The sequence below is a fragment of the Aulonocara sp. 'chitande type north' Nkhata Bay genome, linkage group LG11, assembly GCF_057382095.1.
Source record: "Aulonocara sp. 'chitande type north' Nkhata Bay isolate Kocher_YH1m ecotype deep benthic linkage group LG11, A_spYH_male_GT1.1, whole genome shotgun sequence".
In the NCBI taxonomy this organism is placed as follows: Eukaryota; Metazoa; Chordata; class Actinopteri; order Cichliformes; family Cichlidae; genus Aulonocara; species Aulonocara sp. 'chitande type north' Nkhata Bay.
In genome coordinates this window covers 12,266,638-12,289,970 of record NC_141354.1, presented here as the reverse complement: position 1 = coordinate 12,289,970, position 23,333 = coordinate 12,266,638, and the positions used below count along the sequence as shown (strand labels likewise).

The 23,333-nt window shown below is 42.5% G+C and overlaps 1 protein-coding gene across 8 annotated transcripts in view; it reads right to left on the bottom strand.

The window, feature by feature from the left end:
* Window positions 1-23,333, bottom strand: part of LOC147318585 (plectin-like) — a 130,338-nt gene that overhangs the window by 48,089 nt on the left and 58,916 nt on the right. For 5 of the 8 annotated variants that reach the window (XM_086310598.1, XM_086310600.1, XM_086310601.1 and 2 more), the window contains exon 1: window positions 8,489-11,770. The exons of 2 other annotated variants lie outside the window; for them this stretch is intronic. In XM_086310598.1, coding sequence (XP_086166724.1) covers window positions 8,489-11,651 — 3,163 coding nt within the window. In that variant the 5' untranslated portion in view covers window positions 11,652-11,770. Of the gene's footprint in view, window positions 1-8,488; window positions 11,771-23,333 lie in introns of those variants that run through there. One more of the 8 variants, XM_086310603.1, reaches the window with a different exon arrangement.

Here is a 23,333-nt window from a genome sequence, read left to right as displayed (position 1 = left end):
ATCAAATAAAAAGATAACGATAATGTTGACAGGGACATTAAGACCTTCACACTGACAGCTAGCATTTGCAGTGCCACACTGGATTCTTGGACTCTACTAAATTAGCATTATATGACTCACTGTACAAAATAACACTTGTTGACTTAATTCTGGGCCTATGAATTAATATATCATCTCAAACAAGCTGTTTTAGCTCCCTTCACTGTCCCTTTATCCACTTTTCTTTGAAAAAAAAAAAGATTTGTATAGCATGTTGGTGACGCTTCTGTGCTATATGACAAAAAAAGCATAATTAATCTGCCTTAAGGAGGGGGTCAGATCATAGAAATCGTATTTGTTTCTATGATCCCTGTGCTGCTCATAAATAAATCAGCTCTATACGAGCTCCATCTGACTGTGTGTCTCATCACAGCTTGTTCATTATTCCCAGAGAACATGAGAGCTGTATCCAAACCGGCTTCCATAAGCCCCTAAGGAAAAAGTGTACTGTTTAATTTATGACTCATGCCCACTGGTTTACCAGCACCAACCACAATGGTGGAGGCCATTTAGACTTTTTTTTTTTTATATACTCACGAGCCCTGGAAAAAACAGACACATACAGACCCACACACACTGCTGTACTGTATTGTAAGTAGTAATTGGATTGCTCCAGAATAAAACTCCTGCCTGTTTCCAGGAAGAATGCTGGCTTTTCCATGAACCAAGCCAAAGCCATAACCAGAAGTCAACCATCACAGCCCACACAGCTATGAGAGGGCCCCACATGTAGCTCTAAACGAGCATTTGCTCGGATGTTACACTTCACAGCGTTCTGTAAAAACTCTGACACCTTCTGGGCGACTGCAGAAGAGTGCTGGAGCAAGAGCTTTCCATAGCTACAGCAGCTACATGTTACGCCTGAAAATTCTCAACCGATCATTTATGCAAAGCAGTTTAAGCAAATTAACAGTCTGGTTCCAAAACAGCCATCAGCCAATGTAAATAGTGCGACAGATCTGGGTTCTGTTGCACCATAAAATATATTCATCCTGATTTTGATTGTCTGTGTGAGGGCAGACAAACAGAGATGAAAGGTCAAAGCTCAGGAGGAGAATGCAGAGTGAGGCACCTTGTGTGTGACTCACAGCATTTTTCCCCCCGCCCCCACCCTTCTCACGATCTTTCTCCATACTGGTCATCGATGGAGTAAAATGCCAGCATCAGCGTTTCCATATCTGCACATGCAGCCTATCACGGTCAATAGCATAAGACCAGAAGCTAAATCACAAGTGGTCAGACCGTGTGGTGTCTGCTCTCACTCCTGTATAAGTGATAGCTCGAGCCATTGAGCTAGTGAGTGGATAGAGGACAGAGCTGTCATCATGAAGAATGGGTGCCAGTGAAAAATAGGACAGCTAAGAAAAAAAAAAGCCCCCCGATGGGTCTAGACCGAAGGGGACAGATCAGCAGGAAGAGCAGCTGCATTAATGCTTCAGTATCAAAGACAATAAAACATTATCCAAAAGGACATCATAGAGTAAATGTCAGGGCACATAACACGAAACTACAGCCAAAGCAACTGGGCATCAAATATTCGTCTTCGTGTCCTTAGAGTAGTGAGTCAACTTTGAAGAATATTACATTTTGCGTAGTGTTGTGTAGGTCAATGCATTCTTTAGTGTTGCCTAATGCCATTTTAGCCATGGGAAATGAAGTTAACGTTTGCTTTACGCCCTGCATGAAAGCATCTCGGCCAGCTTTCTTTTTCGAGTTGTCTCACAACAAGCGCTTTCCTTTTACTCCTATCTTAGACTGATAACATTAACACTTCCCATGAGCAAGAGCAAGATACCACGCTCTCTAACTTTAAACTTTATCATGATAACAACGATGAGCCATGGCAGCTAAACTACAGACACTTTGGAAATCACTCAGGACTACTAGTGACACCTTAGACATCTTAGAAACCTGGGTTTCGAACAGGGTTTGGACTGATCAATAACCAGACTTGCACAAGCATGTCTTAAAATTTAAGCAATTGAGTACTTTTGGGGTATCGTGTCAACAACGACTCGTGTAAAGGCATTGGATCAAACAAGATATTATTTAGTGTAGGACTGTATTATCTGTTAGCTGTTCTGTGCACACAAAAGCTACATTTATCCAGGATAAACCAAAGAAAAAGTCATCAAAGTGTTGACTCATGGATGCAGCATCTCTTTTGTAACACTGCTAGGGTTTCAAAAGCTACCGGCTGGTTTGGAAATTGGCAGTGCCTCAAACCAAGCAGGTGTACTGAACCACTACCGGACTTTTTTTAAAGAAATACAGGAACAACCTTCAGCAAGAACACACATCCACACTCAAAAACAGACAGAGACATATTGATCTGAAAGCAAACATGGCCCAACAGGTTTGGGAGGGGCCTTACCAGCAACTGAATTACCAAAACACTGCTCAGCTACAATACCGTGCAGCAAAAGAGCTTCTGTGGAAGTTCAGCTAGGTGGAGAAAGGGCCAGTACGCATCTATGTTGTGTGACCGGTCAGACCTACGTGTCTCAAGAACCTGCAACAGGCTTCTCATGCTGTCTGGGAAATATGGCGGTGTAAAACTGGCACATTATGGCCTGGTGGCACCTTTGACCTGTCACAACTGACAAATTTTCAGTAAACATGCTAAATGTGAAGCTGCGCAGAAGAGAGTTTTAGGTTTAGTAATGTGACCTCTTCAGATCAGTATCACCAATGCAACAGAAAATATCTCTAGTAATCTCTTGTCAGACACAGAGAGGAAGAGATGAGGCAAATATATTTTCTGATATCTAGCTGCTTTACCCTGAAACTTTAGTATCTCACTGCTTTTTTGTGTAAACTTTGAAAGAGCTTCAATACCTTACATCCTGCCACAGTTATGGTTACTAAATGCCCCAAAATGAGCAGCCTGGGAAGAGTGGGTCATGGGTGGCTTTCCAGCATTAGTCTGGACAGAGATAACGTAAAGGGTGTGAAGAAACAAGCCTCGTGACAGGTGGGCCTTCATTAGGAGGGGGAGGGATGGCAGAGGAGTGGCAGGGACATTTGAAACTGCAGGGTCTCTCTGCCCCCCACCCCCAAAAAAAGATGTTTTCAGAACTTAAAATCACCTCAGTGATTATAATCATTATATCATCAGGATTTTTTTGTTTATTAGGAAAAAGGATTTTGTTATGATTACAGCATCCTTCAAAAGTTTTATGACTTAAAAAAGACTGAAACAGCACATGATGACAATTCAATTTGTTGTATGGCAGGACCTAAAAAAAAACAACTCAACAGGTGACATGGTGATATAAACAGTAGTACAAATCCAGGACTTTAGCTGCCACCTGCTGACATTTCTTAACAAAATGCGTTGGTATTGTGCTGGATGCCAACAGGTGTCCATGAATATGGAGACTTTGGAACAGGTGGACTTGTTTAAACACTCAAAAAAGGCAGAAGTTATCTTTTTAATTTTGTGGATTTCTTTCAAAATGTAATTCTAATTTAACTGAAGAGGATTTAGAGAATTATTGCAAAACAAAACATGGCGCAATGCTAAATGGGTGGATGAAAAAAATGTAAATTAAATGAATTACACAGAGCTAGTTTTACAGCAATGTGAAATAGCCAGGAGAGACCCACAACTATCTGACACACACAAGGGCACATTTAAACACGCTGTATGAGCCGCTGCTGATTGTTGACTTCCATCAGATGTCACAAGAGGTAATAGCAGGGGTGGGGGTACTGCAACCCCCCTCCTCCCAAATTCTCACCCTCACCCTCCTTCACTTACATACCATCAAATAAATGAAAATACAGAAGGCAGCCAAGAATTTCCTCACAACAGCTCAGTCACACTGTGAACAACTATGAAAGGCAATCCATGCCGCAGTAGCTGTTTGTGATGGGAATGTGTGTGCCTATGTCCTGTTAGAGTGAGTGTGTACGCACAACAACAAGACATTACCCACTGCCTTTGCCAAAATCCCAACAACAGTCATCAGCCAGGAAGACAAGCACAGTTAGACACAAAGACACAACACAGAAACTTCAATTGTGTGACCTACCAGGTATGATCTTCATCTAAAAGAAGGTATGTGGAAAGAAGAGGAGGACAAGGGTGAAGAAAAAAACAACAAGCTGGACAGAGGGAGAATGAGGAGGACAAGAGAGGCGCGTGCTTGTTTGCCCCGACTGCCTTGTTTCTCCCTGGTCTTGAATTTTGACAGGCTGTGCCTGCTGCTTGAATCCGTCAGCCTGCTCTCCTTTGGCCAGGGGAGGAGGGATGACACACCAAGCCTGGGGAAGGGGGCAGGGGTGAGGGGTTCTGAGGGCTGCCAGGGGGGAGAAAGAGGGCTGGAGCTGACTGGGGGTTATAAATATCCACTAGAGCCAGATGATCACACAGTGCTCACACTTAGAAACTGATGGAAGCGCTCTGGCGGGACACTTGGCTGTTCTCGTCCTTTAGAGACACCCTCCACAAGCAAGCCCTTCCATCCCCCCTCCCCTCCCTCTCTTTCTCTCTCTTTCTCTCTCTCTTCGAGGATGATGGTGGGAACTGTTTAGGTCACACCTCTCACCCAGAAAACACATCACATGTCAGAGCTCTCTTAGGCTTAACATAATCAAATCATTTGAGTAGTAAGTAAAGTACTCATCCCAATTAAACCACAGGAAAGTGTGACACACTGATACAACCGAATACAAGCTGAATTTAAACACACAGAAATACTGCGGCTGGAAAGTCTGGCAGTAGATGAGATGGATTAAACTGGATCTTATTCAGTAAAACACAGTTTAGTGATGGATGCTCTAGAGAGCAAGGCTGGTGACCTCAGTGTTCATCCCCTTATTGCTGCGGGATCATATCAATGCACGATATTCTCTAAATATAGTAAGTTCTAATATATGCATTTGGCTTGGGCAATTGTAGTGCTGACGACTGGCTCCACTTCTCTACACTGCTAAAAGCAAACCTGTCTGGAGAGCAGAGTGAGGACTGCATTCTGTTGTGAAATGCTGACATTATGTATGGATGTTCTATAGTGAAATGAAAGCAGCTGTACTGAGAAACCATTGAGCAGAATTAGACAGGATTGCAGGAAATCCTTCATCAACAACTTTATGCGCACCAATCCCAAACTCCTGAACTCAACAGGCTTTCTACACACACATGAATCATGTCAGGACACATGGCTGAAAGGTATTCTAAGCTTATGTCCCTGGGGAAAATACCAGTAGCCTTACTCTTCAACCACACTGTGTAGTGCAGATATTCATTCTTGTAAACAAGAATGCTCCTCCTCTACTCACTAAGCTGGTGAGAAAATACTGGATAAAATTAGGGTTTTATGAACTTTAAAATGAAGGCCAAACTCGCATCCCTCTCACTCAACTGTAGTCACATTAGTCTGGTCTTCTAATAAGGTCTAACATGCACCCTGGGAAATGACTAACGTCATAACCAGTTTGGCCAAACCCTCAATATATTCCACATGTTATCAATCCTGTTTCCAAAGTTTGGCCTATTGTGAGTTAACCATTACACTGCCACAAGAGATCCTCGATCCTGCATCACTCTCCAGCTCCTGCTATAGCATACCATTTAATCTGATATCAAGCACTCTGCGCACGTAAATGCGGCAATTCAAAGTAGCAATTTGAACGCACAAACAGCTGCTGGAATGGGATTCTGTTTCACTTTTCAAATAGGCCTCATAAATATTCACCTTTTGTGACTCCTGTTCTATATTTGTGCCATCATTTTTCCAAAAATTTGCACTTAAGCCACGAAGAAATCATCTCAGGTTTCATTTCAACATCCCTTAATGATCAAAATGTCTGTTTGGTCTGCAGGTGTCATAAATTTTGAAGTGTACTCCAATATCTTCTGAGACTCCGAACTAAATATCAGAAGGGGTTTCACAGGCAGAGTCAGCAGTTAGAGACATGCAACAGCTAAGGTCATTTACTTTGTTTTGAGCAAAACAGCACCGTGGGCCAAGCGGCAAAAGCGGCAGCAGGAGATTAAGTTGCCAGTTTGCAACACAGTCTGCTGACAGACGCCAAGAGTTTGTCTCTCACTTTTTCCCTAATTTTTTTTTTTCTTTCAACAGAGAGGTCACGCACATGAATCAACTCCAAAATTTGCAAATCGCCCGGGGTGAGTCACGACATTAAAATGAAGTGGCACCATAATGAGAGACACAGAGCTGAAGTTCACTGTAGCTGTTCATTTATCCAATCACACAAGTATGCACCGGGCACCATTTCAAAGATGAAAACATGGAAGACCCTCAGCGGCACGTCTGTGATGTGATTTACTCAAATTGTGCCTGGTGCCATGTCCGCGCCGAGTTTAAACAGTGTGTACAGTCCACACAAAAGTGCTTACTACTCAGATTTAGTTTAAGTGCATCCGGAAGGCCACATTTGATGAAAACTGTTACTCTGAAATTCAAACCAGCTTATAGTCGCTGCTTTGAAAGCAACATTTTTGTGGCATAAGTCACATTTCATTCAGTACGTTCCTCCTTCCTAGTTTCCGCATTACTGATGCAAAGTAAGCTTGTAACAGAAACTGGAGGAGCACAAAAGTATGCATACTTAACTGCAAAAATATCCAGTGATGAGCTTTGTCTACCGACTGCCACTTAATAAAGCAACATACCAAGAATACTACACTCTAGGAATAAAGGTAGTAGAATCAGTATTTCTGGAAACCACTGCTCTAACAATCCATATGAGGTCAAATTAAAAGCAAAAAAGAAAAAAAAGTGGCTTTTTTATTACATGATAACAAATCTGAGCTCCTTTCAAAGACTTCTGCAGTGGAGTTGCAGCATTAGGTCTATGTGACAGATGAATATGGTTGTTAATGGACAGCAGATGTCAGCAGTGTGCTGCTGTGTCTGATGTGTGAAAACGTCACAGATCAGAAAGACCTCCGTAGTAAAAGTCAAATTAAAATCTTTGCGATAGTTCACCATGGCAATGATCAGCTCTTCATCTACAATTCAGGTTTCTTCTAGATACCAAAATGCACTGCAGAGAAGCAGAGTTCTGCTTATAATGAGCTCTATAAATGACTGTGTTTGTGTACAGCTGTCATGAAGTTTTTAATCGAACTTATTTTCCTGATGAGTAACACAGACTGGCTCAAGGAGCCAGGCTTCTAATTGAATCCAGAACATCAGTCACGTGTGGATCCAAACAAACACACCCATGGATCTGTGAGCAACTTATTCCAACTTTCTGACTATCTGCATGCTGTTCACACCCTCAACAGACAACGCCCGAAAAAAGTCTGTCTTGCACACCCGGAGATATAACATTTTACATGGTGGTTTCAGCAACAACTTGCTTCGCTCGTGGAAGTTATGAGACGTTACATATCATATCCAAAACTCTGGAGTCACATGAATGTGCCTCAGCATCATCAGGATTTAACATGAGCCATATGAGTTTCACTTCAACAAAAGCTAACCGCAGCATCATGTGCCACTTTTATTTCTCTAAACCAGCAAAGGAGGATGGCGCACAGTACTGTGTTGACTTTACCCACATAACTCCCGTGTTAATGCCCTTTGCATAATGGAATGCAAAGGGCATGCATATCTCTCCAAAGAAAAAACAACCCTAGAACACAAACCAGAGCCAAGAACACAGCCTGACTAGAGCAAAGAGACTACTAAAGACTAATACTCCCAAAAGGACCACACCTCTCTTTTTCTGGCTTTAACTCACGGTTAGCCGTCTCTGCAGGGAACAGGCGAGGCTGGATCTCACTAAAACAGCCCCACCTAGTTGGAATGGCTGCAGATCTCACTAATCCTGCTGGCAAACACTCAGATAGCTCCAGAGATAACTGTTACCACTCACAACAGTGAGTATAATTGATTACACAATTCAATCACAATTCCCCACCCTGGAAATGTGGGAATTTTTCTTGTCATTTGAATTGTTTGTTAAAAATAAAAACTGCTGCTGATGCATGTGGAAACTTGAAAGAATAGCAGTAAATTATTTTTTGAGTGTTTACCACAGCAAAAAACACAGGAACCTGTGAAATCTGACAGCAGGAGGACAACAAGGGGCAAGCACTGTGTCAGACACTTTATCTCTTCTAACACAAAGCTAATTCAATCACAGCCACATCTCAAAGGTCTCCTCACCCTCTCACTGAAACTGTTCCTAAAAGAGGCTCCCTCTGCACCACATCACAAAATAGACTCTGGGCTTGGTAACATGTAACTTTAAGCCATAAACTGTAATCACAACACCCCAAATAATACTTTGAATGGGAAGTCAAAGACAATTACAGAATGGTAATGCTATTCAAGGTACATAAGTGCAGAGCACCAACAGTGCACCCTAAAACCTCAAATGCTTTGAAGAAAGGTGGGAATCTAGACTCAAGAGTGATTGCATCACAGAGACATTAGAAGTAGGTAAGCTGGCACGCATTCAAACAAACCTTCCATGAAGTTAGGCCATGTCTTCTCCTCTGGCTCCCCCAGTGAGTGGTCCCAGTCTACCTCTGGTGAGGCTCCTCGCCCCTCGCCCCTTGCCACCTGTGCCAAGACTGCCCGCTCTATAGCAATTTCTTGCAGAACATCCAGGTCCAGCTCCTCGCCTTCCTCCTCAGACTCCACAGGTGGAGGTGGTGACTGCTGTCCAGCTGCCTCCGGACTAAGGAGCTGCTTTACTTCAACAATCTCCTCCACTACTACTATTTTCCTCTTCATGGTGGCCTCGTCTATGTCAGATGTTTCAAACTTGCAGGTGTCCCGCTGGTGAGGCTGGTCAGGACGGGTCACGGGCGTGGCGGTGGCAGAGGGTGTGTCCTCTATCAAGTCCCTCTTCTTCTCTCCCTCCTGCGTTAGGGCCTCAGAAACAGAGAGCCTTTCCTCTGTGCTGCACTCTGCTGCCCGAGCGGCCGAATGTTGTGCAACTGTGGGAGGCTCCTCTTGCTCGAAGAGTGGGCTGGCCTGTGCCTGAGCTGCAGCTGGCTCTGCTGTTAGCGCTCTTGCTGCTGACGCTAATTCTCCGGCTGTGGGTGCTTCCCTCACACTGGAGGATGTTTCTGGTTTTGGAGCCTCCCGCTTGATTTTTTCTGCAAAGAGCAGGGCTGGCTCCACCTCCCTTTTGTCTGCTGGGGCCTCAGAGAGCACAGCTGCTGCCTGCCTGACTTCCTCACTGCACATTCTTTCAAGAGTCATCTTTAAAGAAACATTAGTTTCTGTCAGTCCGGAGGCCATGTCAGGGCTGTCTTTAACTGCAGCTTCATGCAGGGGTGTAGTGTCAGTTGATGGCAATGTTTCTGCTTCAGGCAAAGGGACAGGATTTGTGTTTATATCCTCTAACTCTGGTTCTTTAGGCTGCTTTCTACCTTTTCCCTTCTTCTTTCCCTTTAAAGGTTCCTGTGTAGCTTTCTCTGTATTTATGGCGGATTTAGCCTCAATTGTGGGTTTCTGAGGTTCTGACAGTGGGGCAGGGTTTCCCTGCTCAGATTTAGGGCTTGCTTGCACGAGCTCCACTCCACTTATTTTCTGCACTGTCACTGTTTCCACTTTGGTCACAGTTATTTCCTCAGATTTCACTGGCTCCATATGGGGCGACGTAACATTTGACTCGCCCTTAGGGGATAATGGTCCCTGTGCAATCTTTCCGGCATTGCTTTCCTCAGACTTCTCTTTTATTTGTCCCTCCACTAGGGGCGCTGCAGGAATCTGTCCTAGTGGCAGTGAGGCTTCTTCTGAATAAGCTGTTATTTGTTTGGGGACATCTTCTGTTTTCTCTCTGTCAGTATGTAATTTAACCTCGTTTGTCTTTGTTCCCTTTGAGCAGGTAGACACAATTAAAGGCTCTGATGAAGCCACTGGTCGGAGTTCAGTCTTATTTCCAGGTGATCCCTCAGCACTCTCCACACTCTTCAAGGCCTCAGCTTGAGATTTCTTTTTCTTTCTTTTTGATTTTGAGCCTCCCTCGACCGCTTGTTTGGTTTCTTTAAGCACCTCTGTGGTGACAGCATTTTGAGGAGGCTGAGATGTATCTGATTCATCTTGTACTTTTACTGTGCGCTCCTGCACGGAACCTTTAGGGGCTTCTTTTCTGACTGGGGGAATCCCTTTTGAATTAGTTTTCTTCTCTTCTGCAGTCATCTCTGCAGCTTTTGCTGTGACAGGCTGTGCATCTTCAGCATTGGTCAAAGGTGCTGCGAGAGTTGCTGTGGTAATGGTGGATTTGACTTCAAGTGTTGAGGATTTCTGTACTGTAGTAACTTCTAGGGACACTTCATCAGTTTTAGAATCTTTGACCTCATTAGTGGAGCCCTTTGGTTTGCTTGTGGCGCTGTGAGGTTTGGCTTTGGCAGTCTCCTGAGTGGCAGCTGCATCTGTAACTTTTTCTGCTTTATCATTTATAATTTTAGACTCAGCTGAAGCTGGAGGGGCCTTCACCTCAGTGGGTTTAATCAATTCCTTATTTACTTTAAGCTTCGTTTCTTTGACAGAGCCTGTTGAAGTGACAGGCATTACTTGTTGGGGCTTTACTTGATCATTGGCTGCTGTAGCACTCACATTTGCAACTTTAACTGGATCCACAACCACCATTTTCATTTTGTCTTCTTTGGCATCAAAATCAGGAAGCATTGTGAGAACTGGTTTGCTTGTAATCGTTTGAGTAGGCTTGATTGACGTTTGTTCCTCAGCGATATTAGGCCAGTCCTTGGTCTTCATTTCCTCGTTTGTTTTGGGAGCAGAGGGCTTAGCTGGAATCTTTGATGCTGCAGCACCTGTGGCCTGAGCAACAGCAGCCACAGCTAATGGTAGGGCTGTTTTGGAGGATGTCAGAGTGGTCTGTGACACATCCTGCTTCAAAGCTGCTGTCTGAGCGGGAGCAGAACTTGTTGGCTTCTCTTTTTCGACCTCCAGTGCTCTCCTCTTTTGTGGTGATGCTATGGGATTCTTGCTGTAAACATCAAGCTCCTGGTGAGTGGCTCTTTTCCCCCTGTTATCCTCCATCATTGCTGTTTCACTTCTGAAGCTGCTGGTCTTCCTAAAAACGTCCTGAGGCTGGCCCTCCACTTCCCATAAGGCCTTTTCTCTGGCCGGTTCTCCAGCCAATGGGCGACCCCTGAACCTCGGGGTCCTATCGGGGTTATTCTCTCTTTCTCCAGAACCCACCATCTTATGGCGGTAGCCTTGGCGCTCTGCTAGTTCCTCTCTTCTTTCTGCTTCAGCCCTGCGTCCCGGCTTAGGAACATAAGACGTTGGACCTTCTACAGATTGGACCCGTGCAGCTCGGTGAGCAATGGCCAGAGTGGCGGCCGGCTTCCTAATCCTTTGCAGGGTGGCAGGAACAATTTCAGTGGGCAGGTGGAGGTAGTCACGCAGGTAAACAATGCCATCATTGGTCAGGTACCAGTAGAAATGTTTCCAAGCAAATGTTTCCTTTACATAGCCCCTGGACTTAAGAGACCCCATGGCACGAATTACTTGTAGGTTGCTTACACTTTGTACTTCTGGGTGTTTGATCTGCGGCCTCTTATCCTTCTTAGCCACCATGACACCATCTCGAAACAGGATCTCGTAGATGGCCCTCAGGTCATGCAGGGGCATCAGCATTCCAGCAACCATTGTTGTTTGATTCAGTAAACTCTCTCAAGTGAAACTAAAATGCACAATGCCAAACAAAGAGAACAGCACCTCACGCTGTGTTGTGAGAAAGAGTCAAGTGCCAAGACCGGCTGGCACGTGTTTCTTAATTTAATAAGGGTAAGAAATCCCTGTAATGATTTTTCCTTACTGTCTCTTCTCCTTGCTCTTGTCGATCCTTTTGTTATAGTGAAGAAAATAAATATTCCTCTGTTAATAAGTTTAATGCCCCCCCTACATTCAGGGTGGCTGAGAATGAGCAGTCTCTGTTCGGGCCGAGATGGCAATGACAGAATGGAAGAGAGGGAGTGTGTGTGAGTGTGAGAGAGAGCGAGAAAGAGAGTGAGAGAGCAAGGCACACACTTCTCAGTCTGGCTCCTCCTACCTTCTCTCTCTTTCTCTTAGGAAAAAACTGTCATGGAAAAAAAATCTCACTAGAGTAAATAGTACAGCAGGAAGCTAGAAAGAGGGGGGGGAAGAGTGTCTGCAATAAACTGAAATAAAATTCGAGCAAAGTCAAATGAATGGATCAACACACCTATGGAGGGAGCACGTGATCTACAACTCTATGACTTTTATGAAGAGTCCCGCCCACAACCAAAAGCAAATGGCTCCTACTCACATGCAAACACACACACACACACACACACACCTCTGAACGCACACTAGGACTGAGTGGCACACACCCTCTGGCGTGTGATGCACACCGGTCCAATGAATGGGCTGTTCTGTTCAGCGAGTAGATATCAGAAAGGAAGATGACTAGCTGGCATCCATCCGATCCTGCCCATGCAAGTTATTAAGTACAAGGTGTCTTTAGCTTTACACATTTCACGATCAGGTTTCAGTGAAGAGCTTTTACTATTCATGCAGGGCATGGTGCTCACATCTCATATGACACAGTCTTAGAATATATCATGAAGGCTGGTGACATTTCAAGAGAAACTACATAAATCACAATAATGTACTCTGGCTGGACTTTGCAAGGATATGAAAGGAGATGACTAAACTCTTACTAATTATCTAATATGACCCATGCCTATATAATAATAGCAAAACTAACGTTAAGTTTAATTCTATTCTTATCTTATGTATTCTTATCTGTGTTTGTTTTGGGGGTCTCCAAGCCGACAAGAAAAGAAGGCTAGACGGGCCAATCGGTGTTTCCTTTGCAGCTCATTAAAGTGATGCAACAGGCTGTAAAGCAGCCTAAAGTTGCACTGCTACTTCAGACAGTTAATATTAGAGCTGGGAAAGAAGAATCTATCTTGCACAACTATATAAAGAACTATGCATTATAGCTAACCTTTTCACCACTCCCAGAAACATGATATCAGTTTTCTATCCAGAGATCACTTCTCTCCCCTGTACATCTGTCTCCTGTTCATCTCCTAGTGTCAGAGAGAGTGATCACTTGCGACCAGCGTTCAGCGAAAGCCGAACTGGAAGGAGACCTTACAATTGTCGCTTACAGCACAGTAGCATGCGTTCGTTTGTCTGCGCTGCAGACAGTGATATACTCATGAAATTATAGTGGTGGTGAATGGGCAGAGATGAAATGATGCATTCCCCCCGGTGTTTGAAACCACACACACTATTACACATACAAACACAGACAGAAAACTGTTTTAATTTTTTTTACCATGGCAACAGTCAAATGAAGTAAGCCAGTTCTGAGTAAGCCACATATCCGCTTTCAGAGCTGCAGTGGAGAAGCTGGCCATAAATCTGTTGGCTAGGCAGCTGGACCACTGTGTCAACTTATTAGACTGCTATTTGCAAGGACGTCATTATCTCATCATTATCAAAACAAGTTATTATCAGGTTATCAACCTTTCATCAGTAATCATGAAAGCAAAAACATGTCATGGCAAAATAATAGTTTCTTTTTAAAGACTATATACAAATGTAAAATACTGACATATTAAAATAAGGGAGACACCCCCCTCATAACTATCGCTGGACGCCTTTACTAATCTACTATCTAATAACAATTCCTTTCACGCAGGATTTGTGCAGTTGTCTGTTTTGACATCTCTCTCAGACTGGGTGAAGCCTTAAGCCATGTACTCCACCTACAGTATATACCCTGTTATCTTATGGTATTAACTTTAGAGATGTATGTACAGTCAGTAATTCAAAAAGCAGGGAGGAGCATTCATTCGGAGAACATAGAGACTTTTTCGGTTTATGGAACAAGGAAGACATTCCTCTGACTTGCGAAACAAACATCTGCCTGACAGGGAAGTGTATGTGCATGAAAGAATCCTAAGATATCAGTGCGAGTGAGCATTTAAACCACATTAGGCTGCAGTCTAAGGCCGTGTTTGCTTCACCAAGGCAATGCCAAACCATTTTGCATGTATTCAAAAGTCTAGCAAAAAAAACACAGGCGCTAATATACAATGGAAATGAAGAACACCAAAAAGGACCCAAGTAGTTGAGCAGATGAAATCCTACATCAAGGAGGAATCTGCTTTCTAAACTTACAGCAACTACTTCCTTACATATCTTACTTATTTAAAAAAGATATCTCAGTTGTTGTTGGGTTGTTTTTAATTAGGGATTAAATGCAAATCACAGTTTTTATATCATTTGTAGCCACTACGATTTAAATTGCAAGCCCTAAAACAATCTCACTGGGGGAAATTGGCATCAGTGTGTAGGGGTGCCTTGCCCTCTGTGTTGCATATCACTGTGATTTCATGCACTGTTTATGCACAAAGTGTTCAGTGAACTTCAAGCCTCTGACAGTGACCCTTATCCTGGCTCAAGGCCCGACCTCTTCGGCCATCCAAATATTCGATTGTCACACTTCAAAAGAAACAGTGTATCACCAGGATTTGCTGCTGCTGCTTTTCAAAGGGAGTTGCTGGTTGCAAAAGCTATTTACAGGCTTGATGTGGCATTGTCAATTTTTCTAATAAGAAGCAGACTACCAGAAGGGAATGTCATGGCAATACAGAACTAATCTTATTCAGGCTATAAAAAGAACAAGAGCAGACCAACTACAGAATGAATGCCAATGTGATTGACTGAAATGGAGAAATAGGACTTTGGGGAAGAGTTCCCGAAGAGTTTCCTGGTTAGGAGTCTGCTCCTCCTGCTATGTTTCAGGCCTCCACCAGTCCCAAAATAGACTTGTCAGCACCAGCTGATGGTGGCTGGCTCATGGCCCAATGTAAAGGGCTTCACAGGTGCCCTCCACCCTCATATCAGATCCAAGCCACTCAAGGGAAAGCAAAGGTCAGCAAGGCCTTTCTTATCCACCAATGTAAGAACGCTCATTACAATAAGTTAAAAAAACTAAAAACACCTTCTAAACTGCAGCAGGAAAGATAACTCGTTAAATTGACTGATCCTCCAAATAAAAAACACACATACTGTTTCATATGAAATGTTATATTTGAAACTGAGCAGAGACAACTATCACGTTATTATGATTCAGGGTAAAGTCCACAACCGGCTGTAAAACAAAAAGTCCAAAATACTGTAAGCTGGTAATGAAAGCACACTGATGCATTTGAGCTGACTGCGTTGCCAGATGAAAACGTAAAAAGTTACAAAAGCACAAATCAAAATGTGGCCCTAAGTCTACCCTAAGTTATGACTTGTGTCTCTGTAGTTGTGACAAATTGTTTTGTGATGCACGAGAGCTCATTTTTATCCAGATGATAAGCCCGTTTTTATTTGAGGAGCTTGCCTCTTAGCTGTGTGTGGTTAGGCAAGTGACTCCATAGTCTGAGACAGCTGTGGCCCCTGACATAACTGGTGCATGTTAGAGCCCAAACACCCGACCTAGGAATCTGCTAAACTTAGAGGTTGTTGTGAACAACTTTATATGGAGGTTTCCGACTGCCGCCAGTGTATTTATAGGCCTTCTAAGTAATTAGAGTAATTCAATTAATGAACTTGGTCATAGCTGAATTATTTTGCCCTATCTTTTTGAGCTACCTCCACAAATACATAGAAGGATGCTGGCCAAGTGGTTTCCGTCACAGTCAAGTTTGATTCTTTAGTTTATGACCAACAACATAACCTGCGGACATAATCTGTATTTAGCTCTAACTGTTAAACGTTAGCTTGCTCACATGCTAAAACAAGATGACAAACGTTCAGCACATACCTGCGAAAATTCACTGTGCCAGAATCGTCACTGGGAGAATGTATTCATGCAGAATGCTACATTTGGATCTGTATACGTCAGATAGAAACATCTGGAACTGAAAACTGAAGTTAATGTGGACTCGCTGGCTCAAAGAGTGAGTTAATCCCCAATAACACTCCTGTTAAAACTCACATTTTTGTAATACTCCTTTTTATAACAATTGTATGATGGTTAATTTAAAAAACAAAACAAAAAAAACCCCAATAATAATAGTAAATAAACGTTTTAAACTTATCCCAAAAGGTTGATTCAGTTCATCTGGACGTAGCGTTTTTCAGATAACTGTGCTCCAGTTTGGGGGAAAACTTCTAGGATTTTGTCGAACTACTCAGCAATGAGTGGCCAATTTTTATGTATTCATATATTCACTCATAATATATGACTTCTATGCCCAAAAATAAAGCTATAAATAAATTATGTAGCCAATCTATACATAAATTTGTCTTTACTATTGTGAGAACCTGGCATAAGAAGCCTTAATCGTATCACTAATATAACCCATCACTAATATAACCCTCGCAACAACCTTGACTGATTTCTGGATGGGTCAGCCTGAACAAAAATTAGTGCTTAAACAGGCAGACAAACAAGCTTTTGAAATGCAAGAAGAGAGAGGCTGAAAGGATTAACCCCTGGAGGTGACGGCGGGTGGCTGAAAACTTTGAGCGCATGAGACTAAGGACTTGAAGAGAACTGTGCCTCTTGTGCAAAGCCAGATATAGTTGGAGGGGTGGCTAAGAGAAAAACCCCAAACTCTTTATATTGTAAACAGAACAAGCAAACACAAAGCCACAAAAGTCAGTAAACCGCAGAACTGCTCCATACAAAGAAGCACTTTGTGTTAGGGTTTGCTGAGCATGGAAGGAGAGGGGTGTCTTTGGCATTGCCTACTCTGCTGCAAAAATAAATAATCAACTGTTCTTGGATAAGCTGAACTAAAAAAGGGGGGAAATCAAAGTGGAGGAGGAAAAATGTTTGCTTTGTTGCACTGAGAACAATAGACAAAGTTCTGAAATAAATCAAGGCACTATGGGACCTGCTGCTTGTTGCTCTGCCAATCCAAACTTTTGTTGACTTATAAATATCTCTAGTGTTCAGTAAGCCTTGTTAAAAGCAACCGTGTAGTAAGACAACCTTTTTTTTAAATTATGGCATGAGTAACTAATAGAAAGAACTAGAAAAAGAAATTCTTGAGAAAAGCTTGACCAATAAAACCTGCAGAGACGTCACAAGTTAAAAAAACAACAGACTACTGTGAGAGCGTAGTAAGGAAAGCCAAGTTTTGGCTTCTGTCTTGCCAACATACACGTAAATGCACATGGAAAAATCTATAAAGTGATGAGTGTCTGAGGTAAGAAAAATGACAGGCATTGCTTGGGTCTTAGGTTCCACCAGTCTCGGATCACACTGACTTTTCCTTTTCCAGAGTGGAAAGAAATTAAGTCACAGATTGTGTCTCCTGTCGCCCGCCTCACCAGCCAAAAAAGAGCAGGAGCACCCAAAAAAGTTTTGCCAAGTCCCGTTCATCCCCGCTTACTCTCACTCTAACAAGCTTTTTGTCACGTCTTAGTGGAGGGTTCCTAATTTGCCCAACCTTACAATGTCCCTGGCAGCCTCTCAAATTTGGACAGCAGCCCGCCAATGACGGGGTAAGAGAGTCGACTGAAAGCAAAAAAAAAAAAAGCAGCAATCTGGCAGACAGTCCCTACGACTGATGAAGAGGACACATTCGTTTCAATCGGCAACAATAAAATTTGCACTAAAAGTAGAGCATGTTTTGTGACTGTCTGATGTAAAAAAATGTAATAGACATCAGTCTTTTGTGTTAAATTCTGCAAACAGCCAGCAATTACAAAAAAATCTTTGTGCTGTAAATAAGTTCCAGCCGTGAGATCTGGACAGAAAATTTGAACCAGCTCTCAGCTCTCTTGTTCTCTCTCTTGTGAGAGGCGTATGCCAGCTCAGCTAAACAGCAGCCAGGGATCCGACTCAGCACGGAGAGGATGTATTACGCCATTTAGGAGCTAGAAAGGTTTAAATATTGCTGCACAAACCGGGTGAGAACTTTCAATTTATCTGTTCTGATTCGAAGATCTGACAAAAGATGTCTAGCTTACTTAGCCACACCTCTTTATGACATAAGCCTAATGCTAACCAGTGCACAGAATCATTAACTTGCTGCCTCTGTTCTCAGCTTCAAGCACTTATTATAAACGCTTACCTTTTTTTGGGCTCAGCCAGAACCGATCTCCAAGAGGATCTCCTATCTCCATGCTGCTTTGATCTGATCTATCATACAGAGAGGCCTCAGAGGCTCCAACAAAACACCTTCCTGCTTTTGCCACACACTCAAATCCACACTGCTACTCCCTTCTTTTCACATAGAGACCCACTGCCCGGCCAGCAGATCAACATGGCATACAATATGGGGCTAAGAAAGAGAATGAGTGGGAGTGGAGGGCTACTTTCAGGGCAGGGAGGGTGTTTGTGAGAGAAAAACAGGGAACAAGGAAATCTTTTCATCTGTCCCATAAATGCAGAGTAACATCTACACTATAAATCTGAGGGTCTTGCCAAACTGGACACATCCTCTCTGCTGCCCCGGATACCCTGCAACACGTCCCATACATCTGTAGGCGCCCACGCTTTATTCCATTATCAGCCAGCTGAGGGATGAACAGTGGATACCTTGTTCGAGAAACCAAGCAAATTACAGCCCCAGACATTAAGATGAAGGGTACACAGGAGGGTGAAAAAGGATAGACAAGAGAACTATGCAGAGACAGAATACAAAGAACTATAAGTCAGTCTGTAAAAGGCACACCAAGGCACCCGAAATACACCCAACAACAACTCTTACTTCACCTCTTGTATATTTTGGTTGACATCAAGCAATTAAGCCTTTTGTTAACTGTTAAAAAGAAGCATGTTAATCTTAAAACTGGATTCAGATACGGGCAATCCAAAGGAGAAATGCTATCAAACAGCCAACTGCTGTACATATTTCAAGAGACTAGAGATAATACGTTTACGATTTTATTGTTTCTGGCATGTTTCCAATGGGCCTAAAGGCCACCACAAAAGTATGAAGCTGCTGAACTGAAAGAGAATACACAAGGTTTCAGTAAAGGAGTACGTTCACACAATGATGCATTAAACAACACATTTGTCTTATTACAATACAACACTATTTAATTTTTTTTTTAATATAGGAAGAATTTGTGACAATTGTATGTGACTCCATTCGCCCCGTTTATGATGACTGTAAGTTTTCTCATAACTCATCCTCTAAGAAGACTTACAGTTTGCATAAACCAAGATGTCTGCTGATCCAAGTCACAGAACAGGAGCTCTGACATAACATGGCTTGCTGTTTGATTAAAATCGTACTGAAACAATCCAACCATAGGCTCCAGTTTTAGAGACAGCAATTCTAGTTTAATTTGTAGATCACTCAGCGCTAATTAGCAGGTATCTGTGTTTATTTAACGATACTAACCAAGCTAGCTAACATTAGCTAGCTTGATGCTTTATTTGCTAACTAGCTTCAAACTTTAACAAGTTTTAAAACTGCATTTTCATAAGTAACAAGACATTAAAAGTGGCTTAAAAGAACGTATGTATAAGAATTGTTCATCTCTGACTCTCTTCCGCAGTATGTCTCCCGTCTTACCCCCAACTGGTCGTGGCAGAGGGCTGTAGCACTTGGTCATAGGGGGATTGTTGGGGTTTTCTCTGTATTATCGTAGGGTCCTTACCTTACAATATAAAGTGCCTTGATGCAACTGTTGTGATTTGGTGCTATGTAAACAAAACTGAATTGAACTGAATGTGAGTATTGTATGAACAGAAGTAAATAACATACATTTAAATACATGTAGTCCTGGATGGTAGCGGCATTTTCATGCTAAATTTTCCAAATACTACTGTTTCAGTGAATGTGCGAAAAGTAGGCTTTAAATTTATTGACTTAATAATATTGGCTAGCTGTATATACTTTTTAGCTCTGATAATAAAAAATCATCAGACAATAAAAGAAAGAAAATAAGAAAAAATAAAAAGATAAAAAATAATAATCTAAGGATAAACCAGGCAAACATGACAGCACACACACTCGAGAAAACAAAAAAATCTGTAATACTAAAAAATAGAAATGTCCAAAATTACATATCTGAAGAGCATTGTGGGTAATGCTAGCTAGTCAGGTAGCATAACAAGGTGTTAAAAGCTGGAAGGGGCTCCTTGGCGTTATTAATAAACAGCAAAGACAGACATAAGATGAAGAAACGAGAGCAGAGATGCACTAAAATAAGAGAGAAACTTTCTGTGCTACTAAGAGACACATTTTGTTTTCAATTCTGCTTGTGTTGTGCTCCCAGTTCTTCCTGAATGTGAGCTGAACCTATGCCAAATACTTTTTTACTGCCCTGTCCTTATCTTCAACGTCATGCTTTCTGATTCTGATTACTTTCTTTATTTTATGACAACATTTAAATGCCCGCTCATTCAAAAAAACTACCACTAATTACATAAAAAAACGATATGCTGACGATGATTTGTGGTCATGACATCCATCAGTAAGTACCCAATAGTTTGAAACTGCATTTGAATAAAGGCTGGCCCTTCACAAAATGGAGCTCCAAACTGGTGAGTGAGGGTATAAAATGGCTGTAGGGAGTGCCAGGACTGGCAGTGCCAGCCAGCAGGGGCAAGTCCATTTGTGCCATCAGAGGCACAGACAGCCACTGTACTGTAACTCATTCATGATATGAAAAACAACCAAACAACAGAAGGTGTATCTGAGAAAATCTGTAAGACATTCCAAACAATGTGTAACATTTTTATCAAAGAGAGACAGAGAGAGAAAAAAAAGATGAATATCTGCTTCATGAGTCAGCAACTGCTAACCACATATAGGAGTGGCCATGCAGGCTTTGGTTGCTGCAGCAACACAGCCCACAGGTTAGGCAAACACCATGTGCTGTCCACGGCTGAGGTCCCAGGGAACATGGACTTGCTGCTGCTGCTGCCACGGGCAACCAACTATCAAACAGCAAAACCTGTCACAGGATCTCGACTCTGGCCTTCCTGACTCTGTCACAGTGTGCAGATTTGCATTGTAACCTGAAGAGCCTCGGCTTTATTTTTAGTCAGGCATCCTGACCCACAGAATAAAACAGACAAACACAATACAGGTGACTCCTCATGCACACCCATATATATGAGCCCTCACACACACACACACACACACACACACACACACACACACACACACACACACACACACACACACACACACACACACACACACACACACACAAGCCACACCACCACCATCCGGGCAGAATGAATCAGTCGCATTCTTTCGTCCCTGGGCAGAGAGAGACACTAAAATGACTGCATGAGTCTTTCTTTCACAAAAGAAAGACGTGCAGTAAATTTAGTGTGTGTGCAAAGAAAAGGCCCATTCTGCCACAGCTTTAGAGTCCAGTTACAGACACAGTGGTGACTCATTACCACTATTATCTCCGTGACTTTCATAAACTAGATTTCAGTGTGCCAAAGTACCCACAAGAGGGCTCTTTATTAATGTAGGAAAGAATTGCAGCAGAGGTGGCGCTAAGGGTCAGTGTGGAGTTTTAGATTCAGGCTGTTGTTCTTCCTGACATATATTACTACTGAGAGTCTGAACTCTTTTTTTCAGGTTATCGGAGGGAACGGGAAGCGATATATAATACTTTTCTTCCTGAAATCCTGCCATTCCAAGACAGAGCACTGCCCCAGCAACATAACAGACATGAAGTCAATCAATGAAAATGAAATGAAAGAAAACATAGCAGGTGATGGACATTTTAGTGCTCGTTCAAGTGTTTTTCTTTTTTCCCAAGAATTGCATAATCTTAGGAATGCTCTGGTTGTCTGGTATTATGGCAGTAGAGTATAATTACCCAGAGTAATAAACTATCCAACATGTCCTCACATGCAACAATGCAAGGACAAGAAGTAACTCAAATCCAGACACTATAATGCCACAATAAAAACTTGCAAGGAATGAAAGCCAACTCTGTGCCTGCAACAAGGCAACGGTATTAAAAAAGAAATTATTTCGTGTGCAGGTTTGGCGCCTCACTTTATGGGTGTGGTAATACATGCGAATTAATGACTTTATATTGTTCTCTTATGCCCATGGTTCTTGTTTTGTTTCACACAGCATTCCCAATAAGAATGGCTAGGCACAAAACCACAGGAGAAATAATACACCACACCCAGCGCTGCACAGCTGCAGGATTAATAAAATATCAGCTGACACACAAGTTCAAAGTACAATAGGCTGGAAACTACAGATGCACTGCTAGTGAAAATCTAGGGTCATATTTGATTGGTTACCAGTGCTGATACCAATTTTAGTAATCAGCCAGAATTCCTCTATACGTGCTTTTCATGAGCCAAGTCACTCCACCCCAAAATTCACATGTCTTCACTCCTGCAGGAGATGGCTTTTTCTTTTTTTTGCTTGCTTGTTTTCCATCTGCAGGCTTGGAGTGGTTGGAGTGGTTCTGCATCCTGTTTTCCATTGTGACATCTAAAACTAAACCTCCTGCCTTTAAAGACAGAACAGGAGTCCAAACAATAGGCAAGCTTCCCGTCCCCAAATTATAATAAAACCCAGATGAGTAGGCGCTATTCTAGCTGTGCACTCGTTAACCAGCATTGGTGCATTTCTGCGTGAAAGAACTGTGATTTAGAAACGATTACAAAGAAGCAATTACAGGTAACCATTAAAAAAACAAAACAAAGTATCCTGATAGTTTGTCCTTGAGGGTGTATGTCCCACATTGAAATCAAACAGCAGAGTAACTACAGCCAACAGCCTATCAGGTTACTCCCCTGACAACTGTAAGAGCTGCTTAACATTTATGCAGCCAATCTCACGATGCAGGCTTTGCAACAGAACCGCACTATGAGCTTTTAAAAGGTTTGCTGTGGTTTAATCAATCAATCAATGCACTTTTAGAAACATGTGGGACCACTTGTGCAAGTTGAACACAAATAGCAATGCGCTGCACTTAAAGTGTGATCTTGTAGTGAAGGTGAAGCCTTTTGTAAACGTTGCTTTGCTGAACTAAAGGTGCTGCAGGGTAATTAGACGTACTAGACTATCAAATGAACTGAACTGGAGAAAGAGAGAAATACAAACCAGTTGGATCACCTTTAACAATCATGCAACCGGCTTTGTCAGGATCTTAGGACCTTTATGCGAGGTGTGGCAACAGTAATAACTCCCCCTCGGGTAAAGAAATGTGAACCGCCGTGCACTGGAGGCCACTGAAAAGTTACAGGAGGGCCATATCTCTACTAATACAATGAGATCCCTTACCAAACATCACCAGAAAGAAGTGTGGAAGCACAAGTTTGCTATTGTCTCAACACTCGCTGAGCACACACACAAGCACAGACACATTTTTGGCATTTTTGCTTTGTGAGTAACGTCGGGA